This window comes from Solenopsis invicta, chromosome 1 (genome assembly GCF_016802725.1).
Source record: "Solenopsis invicta isolate M01_SB chromosome 1, UNIL_Sinv_3.0, whole genome shotgun sequence".
Classification (NCBI taxonomy): domain Eukaryota; kingdom Metazoa; phylum Arthropoda; class Insecta; order Hymenoptera; family Formicidae; genus Solenopsis; species Solenopsis invicta.
Window position 1 is genome coordinate 7,855,063 of NC_052664.1, and position 21,011 is coordinate 7,876,073.

Consider the following 21,011-nt stretch of genomic DNA (forward strand, 5'->3'; position numbering starts at 1 on the left):
ATTAATCAAAAATATAGTTTTGGCCAGCAGCAAGAAATATAGTCTTGTGGGAGTAAATGTAAAATGTAAATAAAAATGCGGGTACGCATCAAATAAAAGAAAAAAAGGAAATTCTGTAATTCAAATAATAATTTCTAAGGAATCGATCTTGTCTTGTGTTTGCATCGTCGATAGTTATTCCCAAACAACATCTTTATTCTCCGTTTGCTTTTAAGCAGCCATTGCTAATGCACCAGCTCTTCCTGCGGCAGTTCTGAATGCGCCAGCCATTCCCGCGCCAGCCATTCCAGCGCCAGCCATTCCAGCGCCAGCCATTCCAGCGCCAGCTTGTCCAAAGGCACCCTGTGCAGCGGCAGCTTGTCTAGCGGCAGCTTGTGCAGCACCAGCATATCCGGCACCAGCGAGTCCTGCACCAGCGAATCCAGCGCCAGCTTGTCCAAAGGCACCTTGTGCAGCGGCAGCTTGTCTAGCGGCAGCTTGTGCAGCAGCAGCATGTCCAGCACCAGCGAGTCCTGCACCAGCGAATCCAGCACCAGCCTGTCCAAAAGCACCCTGTGCAGCGGCAGCTTGTCTAGCGGCAGCTTGTGCAGCAGCAGCAGCATTTCCGGCACCAGCGAGTCCTGCACCAGCGAATCCTGCACCAGCGAGTCCTGCACCAGCGAGTCCTGCACCAGCGAATCCAGCGCCAGCTTGTCCATAGGCAGCCTGTGCAGCGCCAGCTTGTCTAGCGGCAGCTTGTGCAGCAGCAGCATGTCCAGCACCAGCGAGTCCTGCACCAGCGAATCCAGCACCAGCCTGTCCAAAAGCACCCTGTGCAGCGGCAGCTTGTCTAGCGGCAGCTTGTGCAGCAGCAGCAGCATTTCCGGCACCAGCGAGTCCTGCACCAGCGAATCCTGCACCAGCGAGTCCTGCACCAGCGAGTCCTGCACCAGCGAATCCAGCGCCAGCTTGTCCATAGGCAGCCTGTGCAGCGCCAGCTTGTCTAGCGGCAGCTTGTGCAGCAGCAGCATGTCCAGCACCAGCGAGTCCTGCACCAGCGATTCCAGCACCAGCCTGTCCAAAAGCACCCTGTGCAGCGGCAGCTTGTCTAGCGGCAGCTTGTGCAGCAGCAGCAGCATTTCCGGCACCAGCGAGTCCTGCACCAGCAAATCCTGCGCCAGCCTGTCCAAAGGCAGCTTGTCCTGCAGCAGCTTGTCCAAAGGCAGCCTGTCCAGCGAATCCCGCGCCAGCAACACCTGCAACATGTCTAGCTTTTCTTGCACCAGCAGCTTGTCCAGCACCAGCTTGTCCAGCGGCAGCTTGTCCAGCGGCAGCTTGTCCAGCGGCAGCTTGTCCAGCGGCAGCTTGTCCAGCGGCAGCTTGGGCAGCGGCGGATTGTCCAGCGACAGCCTGTCCAGCGGCAGCCTGTCCAGCGGCAGCTTGTCCAGCGGCAGCCTGTCCAGCAGCACCATGTCCAGCGGCAGCCTGTCCAGCGGCAGCTTGTCCAGCGGCAGCTTGTCCAGCGGCAGCTTTTCCAGCCTGTCCAGCGTGTCTAACATGTCTGGCATGTCCAGCGCCAGCTACTCCTGCAAATGCTCCTGCTGCAGCTTGTCCACCAGCAACCTGTCCAGCAGCAATTTGTGCAGCAGCAATCTGTGCAGCGGCTTGTTCAGCAGCAGTCATTCCCATCAAAGCTTGTCCAGCGGCAATTTTTGCAGCGGCAACCTGTGCAGCAGCTTGTTGAACGGCAGTTAATCCAGCGGCCGCCTGTCCAGCGGCAACTTGAGCAGCGGCATTCTGTGCAGCAGCTTGTTCAGCGGCAGATAGTCCTGCGAAGGCTTGTGCAGCGGCCATCTGTCCAGCGGCAACTTGTCCAGCGACAACTTGTGCAGCAGCAGCTTGTCCAGCGAAAGCCTGTCCAGCGGTAACTTGTTGAGTGGCAATTTGTGCAGCGGCCATCTCTGCAGCACATTGTTCAGCGGCAGTTAATCCAGCCATGGCTTGACCAGCAGCAACTTGTCCAGCGGCAATCTGTGCAGCAGCTTGTTCAACAGCAGACAGTCCAGCGGCAGTCTGTGCAGCGGCAGTCTGTGCAGCGGCAGTTTGTGCAGCGGCAATTTGTGCAGCAGCTTGTCCAGCGGACATCTGTCCAGCAGCAATCTGTCCGGCGGCAGCCTGTCCTGCGGCAACTTGTTCAGCGGCAATCTGTGCAGCAATTTGTTCAGCAGCAGCTACTCCTGCGAAAGACTGTCCAGCGGCAACTTGTCCAGCGGCATTTTGTGCAGCAGCTTGTCCAGCAGCAGATAATCCTGCAAAGGCCTGTTGAGCAGCAATCTGTCCAGCGACAACCTGTCTAGCAGCAGCGTTTCCTGCAGCAGCAGCTTGTCCAAATGCTGCCTGTCCAGCGAATCCTGCACCAGCGACTCCCGCGCCAGCAAATCCAGCAACGTGTCTAGCTCTTCTTGCAGCGGCAGCCTGTCCAGCGGCAGCTTGTCCAGCGGCAGCCTGTCCAGCGGCAGCCTGTCCAGCGGCACCATGTCCAGCGGCAGCCTGTCCAGCGGCAGCTTGTCCAGCGGCAGCTTGTCCAGCGGCAGCTTTTCCAGCGGCAGCTTTTCCAGCCTGTCCAGCGTGTCTAACATGTCTGGCATGTCCAGCACCAGCTACTCCTGCAAATGCTTGTCCTGCAACCTGTTCAGCGGCAATCTGCCCAGCAGCAATTTGTGCAGCAGCTTGTTCGGTGGCAGATAATCCTGCCATGGCCTGTCCAGCGGCGATTTTTGCAGCGGCAATTTGTGCAGCAGCTTGTTCAACGGCAGTTAATCCAGCGGCAGCTTGACCTGCGACAACTTGTCCAGCAGCAGCCTGTACAGCAGCTTGTTCGGCAGCAGTTAATCCTGCAAAAGCTTGTCCAGCAGCAACTTGTCCAGCGGCAATCTGTGCAGCTACACATTGTGCAGCAGCAGCTTGTCCAGCAGCAGTTTGTCCAGCAACGGATGCTCCAGCAAAGGCCTGTCCAGCGGCAACTTGTCCAGCGGCAATCTGTCCAGCGGCAATTTGTGCAGCAACTTGTTCAGCAGCACTTAGTCCGGCAAAAGCGTGTGCAGCGGCAACCTGTGCAGCGGCAACCTGTGCAGCAGCTTGTTCAACGGCAGATAGTCCTGCGCCAGCCTGTCCAGCGGCAGTCTGTGCAGCGGCAGTTTGTGCAGCAGCAGTCTGTGCAGCGGCAATCTGTGCAGCAGCTTGTCCAGCAGCTACCTGTCCTGCGGCAATCTGTTGAGCGGCAGCTTGTCCAGCGGCGATCTGTTCAGCGGCAACCTGTGCAGCAACTTGTCCAGCAGCAGTTTGTCCAGCAGCAGCTTGACCAGCAGCAGCTTGTCCTACGGCTTGACCAGTAACTTGTGCAGCAACAGCTTGTGCAGCCTGTTGTTCAGCGGCAGTTAATCCTGCAAAGGCTTGTCCAGCAGCAATCTGTCCAGCGGCGGTTGCTCCTGCAAAGGCCTGTCCTGCGGCAGCAAGTCCAGCACCAGCGAGTCCTGCACCAGCGAATCCAGCGCCAGCCTGTCCAAAGGCACCCTGTGCAGCGGCAGCTTGTCTAGCGGCAGCTTGTGCAGCAGCAGCATATCCGGCACCAGCGAGTCCTGCACCAGCGAATCCAGCGCCAGCTTGTCCAAAGGCACCTTGTGCAGCGGCAGCTTGTCTAGCGGCAGCTTGTGCAGCAGCAGCTTGTCCGGCACCAGCGAGTCCTGCACCAGCGAGTCTTGCACCAGCGAGTCCTGCACCAGCGAATCCGGCACCAGCTAGTCCCGCCGAGTAGGCATTAAGACCCAAGAAGAGGTTCAAGAGTATCAATGGTAAGATATACATGATGCTTTCTCTTCTTGCTTACGAATCGATGGAATTATAACTGGCTGATCCGCTTGTGTATGCCTCGTGTACTTGCACGATTTTGCAACGAAGACTGTCGTCGCGCGCATTATTTATACCAATTTTTTGAACAGGTGGGGGAAGAAAGTGTTATCTATTGAAAACATTTTGATGAATGGAATTTATTCATGTCAATAGTTGCAAAAGAGAGATATGACGCAATTCATTCACATTTGTCGGTAAGTTAATCAGTAAGTTAAATGAATTCAAATAATATTGAAAATTAATGTGATAAGAGAATAAACAAAATAATTATGGAAATTATACAAAATCATTCATTTAGGAATATCACGCAAGTATCACGTTGTTATCTTGTCATCATGTGTATAAAGATGGAAACAGCCGTCTTTGGTCAGAAAATTCCATTATTGATTAAACATTAATGATTGTGAATTACGTGTATCTTAAACAATATTTTTGATAATATTTTCCTAATTATTTTTTATAATCTTTTTATTTTGTTATAATATTCTTAATTTTTTACTTTTACGTATTAAGAAAATTAGTGTGTCTACATAATGCGCCTGAATAAACGTGTAATAAAATCATTTGCGTTAATACTTTGATTGCCATGTCATCCATATTAATGATGTAAATTTTTGCAAATATCCGATTATATATTTGTGGATGACAATTTTATTCAGAATACTTTTGAAATATATTATTAAATATATATTTAATATTATATATTAATATCTAATATTAAACATTTAAGCTATTAAGAAAACAATATCAATTATATTAAAAGAAGGAATGAAGTATTAACATTATGTACTAGATGTTTATTAAAGGCGCAGATAGAAAATTTTATTTAAGGGACATAAATATTTTGATGAATCAAAATAAAGCGTAACGTTATTTTTAATGAAAGAAGATAAAGATTTGTCTTGTGTTTATTCCATTGTAAAAATCATACTTTTTTTATTTGAAATTTAAATTTTATTTAAAAATATAAAATAAAATAAAATGGAGTCGCTTTTCCTAAATCATGTTTTTAAAAAACGTTTATAGTGACCATTGCTTCTCTCACAAGATTCGAAAAACAAAATAAGCTTTATAAAGCTGAAAACATAGATTTAATGCTTAACGTAATCGTTTTCTGAAATATTGCGTTTGAACGAAATAGTAAACTGGTGAAATCAATGTCAACAAAACAGTTTTTCATTTATAAACTTTACTGGTTTATATTAAGAAAAATTAAACTACTTCATAAATGATATTTATATTTATTATTTTAGAAGATTTTAGACAATGATTAATATTTCAAAAAGTTTCAGTCATTTCTCAAGAATTTTTTCTGAGATTTCAAGTACAAGAATTGCGGATATTTTGCTATTTCAGAACTGTCTCAAAAATGTTACAATTATATTTTGCAACTTTTATGAAATGTTTCATTTTTCAATTGAAACATTTTTAAGATGCTTTCAAAAAATTTTTGATGCTGTATAAGTATAGGTCGGTACCATAGTATCAAGTGTTAAGAAAAGTTTTTAGAATGTTTTTAACAGTTCACATTTTATATATAAAATGTTGAAAAAATTCTGCAAAGTATCTGTGAAACAGAAATATTTCTAAAACCTTGTGATATGAAATGTTGCAACAAAAAAAATTGTGAGTTAATAAATTTGAAGACCTGTTCAATAAAGAGACATCAAAATGGTTCCAAAATGGTTATTAGAAGTCGTTTTTCGATCAATGATGATTCATTTTCATGTCATTTTGCATTTAATAAAATATGCCGAGATGGTCATAGCAAGATTTTTGTGCTGAAATAATATTTTATATGTTTTTATTTATTTTGAACTGTACGCCGTGTCGTTACTTTCAGTTTTAAAAACAGCTCTTCAAAATAAAAAGTAGTTAAATTAAAAATCAATTTAATAATCCTAATACTAATTTGCATCTATAAAATCCCCCTGTTGCAAACAATATTTTTTGCAACAAATTTTTTATTTTTTTTTAAGATGAGGAGATTTTTAAGATGCAAGTTAGCAAAAGTATTAATAAATTAATTTTCAATTTAATTATTTAATTTTATATTTAATTTTGCTTTAATTTTTTCTTGTTTCCTTAAAATTATATTTTATAAAAGAAAACTATGCGAAGAAATTACTATTTTAAACATTTTTTTTATTATTTTTTTCTATATACACAAGCAGAAAATATATAAAGGAAAAAAAACATATTTTATACATATGTTATGTACAATTACACTGCCATTGGAAAATACCCGAACACTTGCTTCATTTAGCATCGTTGCACACATATGTTTTTCAAACACGTGTACGCAACGATGTAAACAAGACAAGTGTTTGGGCATATTCAGAATTTTTTTATTAGAGGGAGGGGAGTTATCAAATCTGTTATTATATAAACAGTAGCTTTTTGCATTAATGAATTGCTTTATTGAACAATTTAGAAGTTAGAATGTCTTCTCGTTTTTAATTTTAAATAGAAAAAATATTAGATTTTGTAAATCATAACTTTTCTTTATAAATAATGATTTTTATTAAAAAAATAATTTTTTTTTTTTTTTGAAGGAAGTAAAATAATTAAAAACAAAATGTGCAGTTTTTTAGTATTGCTATTATTATTATCACATGGAAAATAGCGAGCTGTCGTTCTGTCATTTTTATTTTAATTTCTAAAAACGTTTATTTATTACAATTTATCTTTATTCTTTTCGATATCGGAGAATAAAACAAAAAAAAAAATAAATCGTGCAAAAAATTTAACTGAAAAAGAAACAGTTTAAATGTCTTATTGATGAATATAAAGTTCCCTAACTGATCGACAGTTTTTGTAATCCTTGCTATAATAATATGAAATTATGACAGGAATTTTCGTTAAGTCTTATTAATAAATAAAGTGCTTAAGAATAATGGAAACGTGTTTTATTTGTGTGCAAAGAAATCAGCTAAAAAACAAGCTTAATAAAACAAAATGGAAATCAATTTTATTTTATAAATAAAAAATATTATATAATGGAAAAGTTCAAATATGAGAGATTCCACATAAGTTTATAATTTTTTTAGCAAAATATATGTTCATTATTTTCGTTTATGTTGTAAGAAAAATTAAATCTATGTCTTGCTTCGTGTTACAAAGTACATGCAAAAAATGGAAGGTTTCTGCTTTCTCATACTCAAACTTTCCCACTATACCATATTTCTGCTTTATAAATTTAACTTTTATTTTCCTAAGAAGTATTCACGCAAATGCTTTGCCTTAAAAAATGATATTATTTGAACTCAAATAAATAAATGAAAGCAATTTAATCAATAGCATTTGTCTAGTCAAAAACTATTTCCTTAATTTTTAAAAAAATTTTAAATTTGAATTTGGTTTGAATTTGGTTTTATTTTTTGGATATACCTGCGCGAGGACAAGACCGTCTATTGTCCGCGTATACTTTGCAATATAAAGCAAGATCAAAGATAAAACAATTAGGAAGATAATTGTGAAGGTATTGGTAACAAAAAGTAAAAAAATAACTGTAAAAAGTAATTGTTCAGTGCATGCTTCTCTGAATGCCATTTACTTAACAGTAATTTAATTAAATTTATAATATTTGCCTAGTAAAATGGCATTTAACGAGAAAAATAGTATTTGAACATAAAAATAATAAGCAGAAATCATTTGACCAAACAGATAGTATTTGTTTAATTAAACTACTTTTATCAGCTTTTACTGATCAATCAAAAATTAACATCAGTTGTATCTTGTATCTGATTTTTTAAAACATTATTAGCACGTATAAAACAATACATAATCTGTTAATTTGTTGTCTATATTACCTCATTTCTCATTTATTTTTGTCACTAAATATTGATGCTGATGTTGTTAATTAAAAATACTGATAAACATAATTTATCCAAAAACAATAAGCATTCATAAGAACTTTCCTCTATATAAAAATTTATGAGGAATATATTATGTAAAAATCATATTGTTTCTAGATAAGAAATTATAACTTACAAGGGAACTTCTCGAAGTCACCCCGATTTTAATGAAACTTTACACACATTTAGGTAACATAATTAGATGATTTTAGAAACTATCAGTTGAGGCCAATACTCGGTTTCAAGGGATGAAATCATTCCTTATGTGTCTAGCAGTTTTCAACTTTTTTTGTTATATCTTGAACACTATTCGATATATCAAAAAATATTTTATACAAAAGATTTACAATAAAATTACCTCATTAATAACATTTTTTAAAAATAATTATTTTTTTAAATTAACAAAAATAATTAATAAATAATTAATTCGGACTCTCAAAATTTAAATACAATTAATGATTGAAGAATAGGCTAATGAGAGTCAGCACGGGTAAAAATGCGCAATCACAAGTATCGATATTAAATCATTTATTCAAATCAAAATTACAAAACAAACGTTTCAACTCGCTTTGGAGTCATCTTCAGCGCAAAAAATAGTAAAAGTAATAGAAATAATAGTCATCATCAGTCATCGAAAACGGAAAGCATTCAAGTTACCAATGGTTTGATAAGTCCGTAGTGGCATTTTTAACCGTGGTAGTGTCGCCAGAGATGACACTTTACCATATAACTGTCATATAATTATTTTAGATGTCAAAAAATTATTCTAATTAAGACTTTATTTACTCATGAATCCTCATTCGGGCTGATCATCGAATTTATCAAACCATTGTGACTTGAATACTTCCCGTTTTTGATGACTGATGACGACTACTATTTCTATTACTTTTACTATTTTCTGTTGCGCTGAAGATGATTCCAAAGCGAGTCGAAATGTTAATTTTGATTTGAATAAATGATTTAATATCGATACTTGTGATTGCGCACTTTTACCCGCGCTGACTCTCATTAGCCTATTTTCCAATCATTAATTGTATTTAACAAAAATAATTGTTTAAAAAAACAATTCTAAAAGAATATTATTGACATGAATAAATAGAGGTAATTTTTAAAATTAGAGAATAAAACGTAGGAAATGCGAGTCAAACGCGGTAGTTGGTGCGTCAATAATAATAGTACATATATTTCGCTTTTAATACATAAATATGCATACAAATATCAGACGCGTTTCGACTTCCCTTGAAGTCATTCTCAACGATTCAAAACGTTGTATTAAGAGCTGTGTAGAGTAGTGATCGCGTTGACTGACAGGAAAAAACTTCTACTATTCAGCACGTTGTCTCCGACTTAAAAATAAGAAATTGATAAGCCGTAACGTCGCGTCGTTTTGTATAAAACATTTTTTTATATTTTAATTTCGAGATATAGCGGGAAAAGCTAAAAATCGCTTTACATATGAGGACTGATTTCATCCATTAAAACTGATTTCACCCGTTTCTTGATAATACAACTTTAGAATTTTTTAAAAAGTAATTATTAAGAAAATGATAAAATGCTGTTACGTCTAGCACCCAAAAATTTTCTTTAATTTTCCGCGTCATCCGCATATATTTATTAATATAATTCTCAATACGGTTAAATATTCTAAAAATCGACAGACACGAATTATAACAAGAAATTTGACATATAAAAATAATATAACATAAGCAACTACTTGAAATCAGAATTTATAATAGTTACGCGTAACCATTCAATTTTGTGTAATACTGTTCATTATATTTAAAAATATAATTAATAATAAAATAATAGACTCGTGATCGCATGATGATTGCGTGTACCGAGTGCTATCGCGCCGTACACGTAAACCTGAGATCACTATTTAAAATATAAATTATATTAAATCAGAAATAATATGCGGAATTTAAGAAATGCGACTCACATCGCTCGCATGCATCTTCCCCGTGCCTCGCGGTCCCCCGCCAGCGCCATAAAACGATCGCGCGCTAGCTCTTCGCAAATTCTCGTACGCTTAATTCGCCCATCTTCACGGCACAATTAAAAATAGTAGTAGCAACAAAATTACGAGTTTCGACCCGGTAACTTATTAATAGTGCACTGGGCTATCAAGCCGTGCTTGCCGTATCAAAATCGCATAAAAATTAGAGCCGCTAAAATCACCTAAAGATTCAAGATAAAAAAATAGTTTACATTGAAAAATTTTAACTTTTGACTATGTAGCGATTTAGAAAAATCAATAATACAGTTCCGCATACTTAGAATTAAAATCCCTTGAAAATTGTATTTTATATTAAATTTCAAATGTATCAAAATGTAACTTTAAGATCGCACGCGGTTCACCGCGTCTCGCGATCCCCGTGCCTACAAGTTTCCGCGAGCGCGAATCAGGGCGCTCGCCGCGCGGCGCGCGGCGAAGTGTGGCATTTAAAGAGCCTATACTATATAGAAAGACTGACAGAAAGTGAGAAACCGTCCCCCCTCCGGTACACCTCATCTACAACCTGAGGGTATAAATACGGGGCAAATTTGGATTTCCGTGTCATTATAGATCTGGCTGATGATCGGTAAGGCGCTTACCCAGGGCGACTTTCAATTGCAAAATCATCTTGCTAGATTACGGGTAGGCTATCTATCTTGAAGATAATAGAGCTTTCTCAAGACCAATCAGACCTAGACAAATTATATTCTGTCTTGAAATTTATTTTTCGCTGAATTTATTTTCTCTCTAAATTTATCACTAGAAATTATTTTCTCTCTAAAACTTATAAAATCTTATTCGATCAAGATTTATTTTTCCGAGATAATTAAAATCTCTCCTCTCCTCCTTCCGAAGGTAAGGTCAGGACGAGCGCTTTCTAGATACCACTATGTAACGAATCCCTAATCTGCTTCCCGTCTAATCATGCATCCCTCCCACAATCAGGACGAGCGCCTCCTAGTATCAGTAGGTGGCGAAACCCTGATCATCCTTCTTCCAAATATTAGAATTTATTTCTGAAGGATAAAATCTCGTTTAAAATTAAATTAAAAATACAACTAGCTTCTCAGTTGATACTTATTGGTCTTGGAGAAAATCCATCAGAATCACGCTTATACGTATATTTAATCTTCACATTAAGTACTTTCAAAAATTCATAACTAATAAACTTGCTTATCTTAGAAATGTCTTTTTCTTGTTTCTCTCTCAGCAACTCTATCTCTCTCTATCACCCAAAATTTATTACTATTGCCTCCTGCTTTTCATTTTGGGCATTAGCTTCTCTACTGAGAACCGGTAAGCAAACAAATTAGACTACTGTTCTAATATTCTTGTGGCAAGCTTACTACTCCTTTGCATGTTTTACGATCCTATGATAGCTAAATTATGCGTCTAAAGAATTTATTGATTAAATAAATTATGCCGACGTCAAATACGTCTCATGGGACAGTCTATTAAAAATTTTAGCGTAATGTTTTAACACATACATTCACATATATAAAGTCGAAACAAATGTTCATAATTTTGTTAATAAAATGCATTTGCATTAATCAATTTAATAAAACTTTTAATAAAACTTTTAAAAGTTTACAAATGTCCAGATATTTAAGCAAAGAAGATATTCGTCGAAAATTAATTCAAGTATACATAATATACGAATTGATGAGAGCCGAAGAAAAGAAAAGAGGATTTAAAATTAAACACAATGCTCGAAGATTTTGGGTTAGACCAATTTTTAATATCAAAAGACGATTGCGCAAGGGGCTAGCCACAATCTAGTGCAAGAAATGATTTACGAAGATAAAAAAAAAATTTTTAATTATTTCCAAATAATACCAGAAACATTCGAAAAATTATTGTATATTATTTCACCACATATACAGAAACAATTTGTTATTCATGAAAGATTTGCGGTACTACTTTACATAAACAGATATGGGATGGAACTAATATTATTTATGGAACTAATAGTATTGTGTACAGGAATATTGGGGATATATTATAATAACAATGTAAATACATTGACATTCGTTGATTATTTATACGATAAGTAATCCTTAATAATTATTAATTAGGTTAAAAGTAACGTTATATATTATTAGTTGAAGGTATTCAGCTTGTTGTGATTTCTATAATAAACATGGAAGTTTTACCTTTCACATTATAGAAGCAGTCCTCCTTTGAAATAGGACTTATAGTAAACATTAAATATTTATCATAAAGCATTCCTAAACATAAATATCTCCTATTTATCTCCTTGCTGATACGTCAAAATAACTGTACTGACACTAATATATTTAACCAGTTACTACTCAATTCGACTTTTTCCTTCCTTTTTCTTAAAATTCTTAGAATGAATAAATTAGAATTTAATTAATCATAATAAACTAATTATATTACGGTTTAAAAATTGTAAAGAAGATATTGATTGAATAAATTACGCCGACGTCAGTACGCCCCATGGGACAATCGATTAAATTTAAAAAGAAAGTGTATATATAACCACCTCCAAATATAGGCACCTCCGAATAGTGCTTCAATCTATTACAATTGTAAAGGCACATATAGTTTGGTGTTAACGGTTTTTGCTGATGTTAATTATCGGATTTCATTAGTGGACGTTGGTGCTCCAGGGAGACATAGTGACGGTAGAGTATTAGAAGGAGGTTAATTCCTCCACCGAAACCTGTGGAACTTGGTGGTCAGACTTTGCCATTTATTCTAGTCGGCGATGAAGCTTTCTCTCTGATGCAATATATGCTAAGATCATATCCTAGAAGTAGCGAGCTTAACAGATGCAAAACAGTTTTTAATTATCGTTTAAGTCGAGCTCGTAGAGTTGTAGAAAATGTATTTAGGATATTCTCTGCGAAAATGCGAATATTTCGCAAATCGATAATTAGCAGTATACCTACTGCCATTAGCATAATCAAAGCGACGTGTCTACATAATTTCATAGTATCCCAAGCAACCATATACGCAAAGAAGATACATGACATTAATCCTTAAATACGTAAGTGAGTCTGAGAGACCTCATATGAAGTTTCGAATGCTTCCTGTGTGAAAACAGAATGAAATAAGAGGTTCGGACCAAGACGTAAAAAAAGTTTGAAATCTCCTCTTTCGATTGATATGGTTGATCAACTTTTTTGGTCAACTAGAATTCAAACGGCACAACAACAAAGTTTTGTTAGGGTCAATGCAATCCATATAGTGTGTAAATGAGACTTTTTTTGTGAGTATTTTACATAAAGAAGCTGGACAAAATACGTTTGAACAGGTCGGTTTGCGGATGTTACTCGCATATACTCTGTCTAAAGTTGGAATACTATAAAATGCTGTAGAAAAGGGAGTTTTTCCGAAATATATCATGAAACACATTAATTTTCAATTTTAAACACGATTTAATCAAAAATACTTCATATTCGCCTTACATGAGTACATTTTTCAATAGAAATGACAATGATATAACTTTTTTTTAAAAGTATGAATTTTTAGCTTTAAAACGCCGTATTTTAAAATTTTTAAAAGTTTTTTGTTGCAGATATAATTTTTTTTTTAAAGTTGATTTTTAAATGCTCAAAAATTATTAATATCTCATATTCTCTTAAAAATACCTCATATTCTCTATGCTATATAATTATACTTTTAAAAAGAAATGATTTTGCCAAATTTTATTTTGAAAATGTGACTCTTTAGCTTTAAAATGCCGTATTTGAAAGTCCTTAAAAGTTTTTTGTTGCAAAGATATGATTTTTTGAAGGAAAAATGGATTTTTGACTAATATTTCATTTTTAATTAATGGTTTTTTTTTATAACTTTACAATAAATTATTTATCGGCAATGCCGATTGTGCAGTCACACTCCTGAGATTCTGAACTTTTATTTTAAAAAAATTGTAAAAAAATATTGATTGTAATCAAAGTTATAGCTTCTCAAAGTTGAAAAAGTCTCCCAGACCCGACAATGTGTTTCCGTATTTTACAGGATCGGTGTGTTTAAGGGTTAAATGCACATGAACGAGAATCAAAAATAACAAAAAAAAATTATAAATTAGAATTTAATTAATTATAATGAACTATGCATATTACGGTTTAATTAGTTAAAAAAAAAAATTATTATATGACGATATTAACAACACTAGAGAACATGTCTTATCTACTAAATAGCACTGCTTTGAGAAATTTTCTCTCAATTATTTTAAAGGCTTTCAAAAATTTGTAGAAATCCTGGTATTGCTAAACATATTTCATATTTATAGATGGACAACTTTTGGACAGTCCCTATTACTAATTAAGATAATTGGACTACATTATTCAGGTTACACTTTCCGAAGAATTTTAACCTCCCCTACAAAAAAAGTCTGATATATGGACTTTAATTGAGCATTACCTTAGTACTTATGAGGTGTAATTAGAAATAGGATTGAGGCCATTTAAGGGATATGGCTGTGATATAATGCCGAATACTTTTACCTCAACAATTAAGTTTCTTTTGATATATATTATTTTCTATATTTCTATATTGTATATTTTAAAAAAATATTTAATCTAAGAATAGTACAATACATTAATAGAGAATAGTACATTAATCAAGTAAGAAAAGGAAACTGATAATTGTAAATGTTTAGGTAGTATTCTAGTATTATGGTAATTTTAAGATAACTATAAGATACTATAACTTAATTAATAAATTGCCGAGATTGGTTCCTCGGGAGTTCTCATTCTTCTTAGATACATTGAGCGAGGGGAGGATCCCGGGACAAAGTCAAATGAATTGTTGTGACATACTATTAGCATACGAATCAGAAGAGATTCAAGATAAATCAAAGCCAGACCGATAATTTATTAGTACGTATGAATTTCTAAAATTTTTCATGCAGCACGAAATAAATATTGAATTAGAACAATTGAATAAGAATTCACGTTTATCAATTATATTAAATTATTTTATTTCTTACGATAATATCTTTATTCTAAAGTTTGACATCCTTCATATGATAAATATACTTATTAGGAGGTGCACTAACTTAAAAAAAATGTACGTTTATTTCAGCACATAAAATGTGGATATTGTTGCGATGTATTAACCGTTACTACACACGAAAAGGTACTTGATCACAATTGTTTTCAAGATTACAATGAACAGATACAATGCAATGGCCATTGATGAAGACTATGTTGCAATTATTGGTAAGTGTTGTAATAATACAATACTTGTAGCTTTCCAACAATGCACATAGTCTGTAGTGCAGTGCAATATATTTTTTAAGTAACAGTGCTTCATAATTCTAGTACAGCTCAAAAAATAGAATGTATGACCACAATGACTGTGTTCCGATGTACACTGCTAGTACTGAAAATTATAATTTACGTCACGTATACTATAGATATTTAGTACTGAGAGTCTATATCAGAAAGCAGCCTATGTGAAATGTTGCTGAAAAGCACCCATTATATCACATACATATATAATATTTAAATATTATATTTAATCTACAGTTATTTTCTAAACTAATTGTATTTTAACTGTATACTTAAAAACCGTAATAACACAATACCGGAAAATACAAGAAATGAACATCAGAATTCGACGGATCATCGCGATGAGATGTTAATTAACATAGTACAAACAAAGCCAGCACTGTGGAATTTCCAAATTCTACTTAGCGAACAAACAAAAGTTAAAAAAAGAGTACTAAAAAAGTAGAAAATATATTAGGAGGTTTAGATCTATAAAAGAATACTGTACAAAAAAATTATTTCAGATTATCAGATAATTTTTTATAATTTTTATGTAAATTTCAAAGTTTTTTATAATTATTCTGTATCATTTTTATTTGTAATTTTTTTATATTTTTCATATGATTTGCAACACTTTTTTTGAAATGCCTCTCAATATCTAATTTTTGATGAAACTTTAAAAAAATACGATTTTTTAAAAAGTTATAACATGAGAAATCTTTAAATACTTCAGAATCCAAATATATAAATTATTTTAAGAGAAGTATGTATACATTTTTTTTAATATTTTTTTTTTAATGTTCCAATTTATACAACAAATTCTGAGAAAAAATTTTCCACCATAGATTACATGAAATAGTAAAGTACAAGTAATAATTTATTTTATAAATTAATTTTATTTATGATTACAGGTATGATGACAATAAATGATGCAATGAAAAGATGGAAATATTTACAAGATTGTTACGTGCATTACAAACGTCAGATTAACGAGTATGTTCCAAGTGGATCTGCCACACAATCGAGTAAAAAACAAAAAGTATTTTGCTTTTATAAAACATGCAATTTGTCGACGATTCATTAGAAAGTGCACGATATGTATTTTTACATATGTTTAATATAATAAATTATAAAGTGATACATTGTAAAAAAAATAAAATTTATTTCATTATATATATATATATATATATAACATTATAAATGTTACATATATATGATATTCATAGTCAATTCTTATAATTAAGATCGTCTTAAGTACTAGCTTTAACATGTCATCAATCAATCACAGAGTCATATTAGGATCTTGAAACATTACTTAAGACATCTTAAAATAAGAATCGGTTATGAATATCGTGCAATAATTATATTTAAAATATTTATATATTGACTATCAAAAATTATTAAATTAAACAGAAACGATTAGAAATTATATTCTTATTCATATATATTAATAAATTTTGTGCTTAATCTGAGCATTAAGATTTTATTTCTTATAATTTTTGAATTGCTAATAGGTAAATAAGATATGAAAATACAAGAAAATCTGTATAATTAATTTTAATTTTCATTGTTTTTTCTATACTACTAACTAAATATCTTTAACAAAATGTAATATGTAATAATTTTTTATAACTATCTATAATTTATCCGATTGTGATAAAGCTGTTGGAAGTATACAAGAGGACGATATTTCATTATTTTGTACTTCAACAATAAAAATACATATGAAAGTAGACCGCTGTCTTCAACTTTAACAACAAACAGCATATATGGAAGTAGACCGGTACCTGCAACTTCAACAAGAAACAGTATACGTAAAAGATCTGTTTCATCCATTTTAACAGAAAACACATGTGAAAATAGACCATTATCACGAGCTTCACGTCGGTCATCACAAACTTCTGCACCTAATACAACTTGTAAGATATAATAAGGTTTATAATAAGAACCCACATAGAAATTGACCTCCAGTGGATGTCGATCGTCCTTTCATAGTTCCATGGGACGTCTATCTCCATGGTGGAAGTCAGATGGACGTCCATGGGATTTTACTTCCATCATGGAAGTTAGATGGACGTCCATTAGAAGTCCATGAAACCTCCATAACTCCATAAGATTTTACTTCCATCATGGAAGTCAAATAGATCTCCATTAGACATCCATCCAACCTCCATAGCTGCATGGGATTTTATTTCCATCATAGAAGTCAGATAAACGTCCATTAAAAGTCCATGAAACCTCCATAGCTCCATGGGATTTTACTTCCATCATGGAAGTCAGATGGACGTCCATTAGAAGTCCATAAAATTTCTATAGCTTCATGAGATTTTACTTTCATCATAGAAGTCAGATAGATTCCGTAAAGCGTATAATACGCATGACGTAATCCTTGACGTAATCACCAAAAGTTAAACAAGGATAAAATGTTATATTACGTACATCATGCGCTCTCTTATGGAATTCGGTCATTATCTCTTTATCAAAACAATTATGCAACTAATTTGTTTATAACAATTATAATAACTACGACAATTAAAAAAGCGTCATATGTTTCTTTAGTAATTTTTCTCGGTAAATTGATTGGCGAAATCAATTCTTCTCTACAGTCATTTTTGACAATTTGTTTACAACAATTAATTGCAAAATTAACTTTGGCAACGGGCTCTTTACGTCATTAATGTTTTTTAATGCTCCGATACTATTTTTAATTGTTGTTTTTTTACTAATTTGGCCATGGGCAGAAACAGATTTTAATTATTTATATAATTTATATTAAAAATATCTAAAGCTAAATAAGCAAAAGGTTAATAAGAGTGTTCGCGCGATACTCAAAACGCCAGTTTCTTCTTGTTCAAATCACCTTTACTTCAAATATAACTTTTTATTAACAATCTCACAAGTGTACGTTTAGCTCAGTGTTAAAATACTAGGTTATCGTTCCGAAGATCTTAGGTTCGAATCCCGCCGGCACCAATGCGTTTCAAAAATTTATAAAATAATACGTAATTGTAATTAGTGAATTAAAATGTTATATGCAAAACAGTGAATACAGATTAAGCTATAAAAATAATAAAATCTGTTAAAAAAAAAATTTTTTTTACCGTTCATTAGACGTCCACTGAAGGTCCGAACCTCCACGGCAGACGTCCATTAATAATTCATGTAACGTCTGCTGAGACTCCATAAAGCCTCTACTAATAATCCACGTGACGTCGGTTTGTCATCCACTAAGGTTCTATGAACCCTTTATTAATGATCCACGTAACGTCTAATGGACATCCATTGTTAACGTATAATGGACGTCCAATGGACGTGCGCAATGCGGAACTTTGGATACCTAGTGGCCGTTCATTGGATGTCCATCAGACGTCCATAGGAGGTTTTAGTTCTATGTGGAAATCGACAAATCACCGGCTGTAATCCATTTATACATTATTTAATTATCGACTACATAATATGATTATATAGTCGATAATTCTTAAATCTGATTTTATCTTTTGATCGTCTTATTATGAAAAATATTATGGAATACCTATTTCGTGCTGAAAAAATCTTACAAAATCTTAAAATGAAAAAATATTTTGAAACATTCAGAGACAGCAAGTTTATTGACTACAATTATAAGATAATCTCTTAGACAAAATTTGCTTTTATTAATTTAATAAATTTTCTATTATTACAGCGGATGATAGTGAGTCTTTTATGTCGGAATTACGGAATGAGCTTAAAAATGTTTTGAATACTCCAGTTTCACAAAAAGATGTTATTGATTATTTTGTAGCTTGTTTAGCAGACGGAATGCGAAAGTTATCAGATACAAAATGTCGACAAATACAAATAACAATTCTGCAGCTTCTTGCAGAGGCAGAGAAAAAGAAAGCCAAAAAAAATAATATATAGTTTTATATGTCATTGAAATTACTATTAATTTACTGTTAATTATTATTACTACGATTTGTAATGATTAAATTATAACTATTTAACATTGTTTGTTTAATTCAATGCTATTTAAATATTACATTTTTCTTAGTTTATAAAAAAATTTCTAGTTACAATGTTATTTTAATGTTTCTTTGAATTTATCATAATTTAACATCGTTTATGTAGTTAATATTAAACAATGTACATTGTCTCGACATAGCTATTATAATTATAAAACTTAAATTGGAAATTTGTGGAACAACATGAGCAGCGACTAAAGGGTTTTCGCAAGTAGCGAGCGAATGGAAATATGTAGTAGACGTTACGTCGAGTCGAGAATGTAGTTGGGGAAACTCGAAGACTTGTGAATCGTAAGGCCGAGTAATTGATAAAGCAAAATGTAATTGATAAAACAACTAAAATTAAATGTTATTTTTCTTGAAATTTTAATTTTAGTTTTTCATGAAATGTATCTAACAAACTGTTTGAGTGAAACAAATGAAAAAACATTTTTCGTACTTTTTAAAATTTGTTTTAAATTATTTTGTAGAACTTTTTTCATTGCCATGGAACCGCACCAGTGGTTTCAAAATATGTTGCAAAATTATCTCTTATTTGAGTATTACTTCTCCTCGGTCTGCTTCTGTCGTACGTCCCTACATCTGCCATACTTGTGTCACGCAATTCTCGTTCATGTGAATTTAATGTCATGTATCTTCTTTGCACATGTGGTTGCTCCGATTCTTGGGATATTATGAAATTATGTAGACATGTTGTCGCTTTGATTATGCTAATGGCAGTAGGTATGCTGGCAATTATCGATTTGCGAAATATCCGCATTTTTGCAGAGAGTATCCCAAATACATTTTTTACAACTCTACAAGCTCAACTTAAACGATAATTAAAAATTTTTTTGCATTTGTTAAGCTTGCCACTTCTAGGATATGGTCTTAGTAAATATTGCGTCAGAGGGAAAGCTTCATCACCGACTAGAATAAATGGCAAAAATTGGCCATCAAGTTCCACAGGTTTCGGCGGAGGAATTGATAGTGTACCGTTTTGTAATCGTTTGCCGATTTCACTATCATAAAATACTCCATCATCACTACGCCTCCCTGGAGCACCAATGTCCACTAATGAGATCCGATAATTAGCATCAGCAACAACTATTAACACCAAACTATGAGTGCCTTTATAATTGTAGTAGGTTGAATCACTATTCGGAGGTGCCTATATTTGGAAGTGGTTATATATACACTTATTATATAACAGTTATATTATTGAATGGAAAATAACAACTAATATTTATATAAATGTAATTTTTTGTTTGTTAGGTGTATTTAGCATAAGAAAATTAAAAAAATAAATTTAATAAAACCTATTCTTCGTGTTTGTCCATACGTGTATGTATAAAATTAGTAATAGTACTTATACTTTGTCTTTGATAATTATTAAAAATTATTAAAGTATTAGAAATTTACTTGCAATATTACATGTTTCCCATCGATTGCTCCAATGTAATTGAGAAAATTCCATTTTTTTTTCAAATTTATTGCTTATTTTTCGCCAATTATTTTCAGTTGGTTTCAGGAATACTATATCTTTTAGTGAGTCGTAAGGCCGAGTAATTTTTATCCCATATTACATTGCATGTCTCTGACACTATCTTTGATATTGTATTATGTCTTACACGAAATGCGTATGATATGGAAACCATACCATCTCTTGAAGACAAATATCGTAAACAAATTTGAAGATAAGTGCAAGCAGAAATTGGCTCACGAATAACAAATTGTTTTTGTATATGTGGTGAAACAATATACAATAATTTTTCGAATGTTTCTGGTGTTACTCGGAAATAATTAAAAAATTTTTCTTTATCAATGTAAATCATTTCTTGCACTAGATTGTGGCTAGCCCCTTGTGCTAATCGTCTTTCGATATTAAAAATTGGTCTAACCCAAAATCTTCGAGCATTGTGTTTAATTTTAAATCCTCTTTTCTTTTCTTCGGCTCTCATCAATTCGTATATTATGTATACTTGAATTAATTTTCGACGAATATCTTCTTTGCTTAAATAATTATCTGGACATTTGTAAACTTCTA

General features: G+C 34.0%; 1 protein-coding gene and 1 pseudogene across 1 annotated transcript; one reads left to right on the forward strand and one right to left on the reverse strand.

Annotated features, from left to right (window-relative positions):
- Positions 1–210: 210 nt before the first annotated feature.
- On the reverse strand, positions 211–3,843 carry LOC113005910 (spidroin-1-like). Its single transcript, XM_026141821.2, has one exon. It carries the CDS (start codon positions 3,841–3,843, stop codon positions 211–213), a length of 3,633 nt encoding a protein of 1,210 aa, XP_025997606.2.
- An 11,051-nt stretch (positions 3,844–14,894) lies between these two features.
- LOC113005081 lies at positions 14,895–18,884 on the forward strand (annotated as a pseudogene).
- Positions 18,885–21,011: the final 2,127 nt, after the last annotated feature.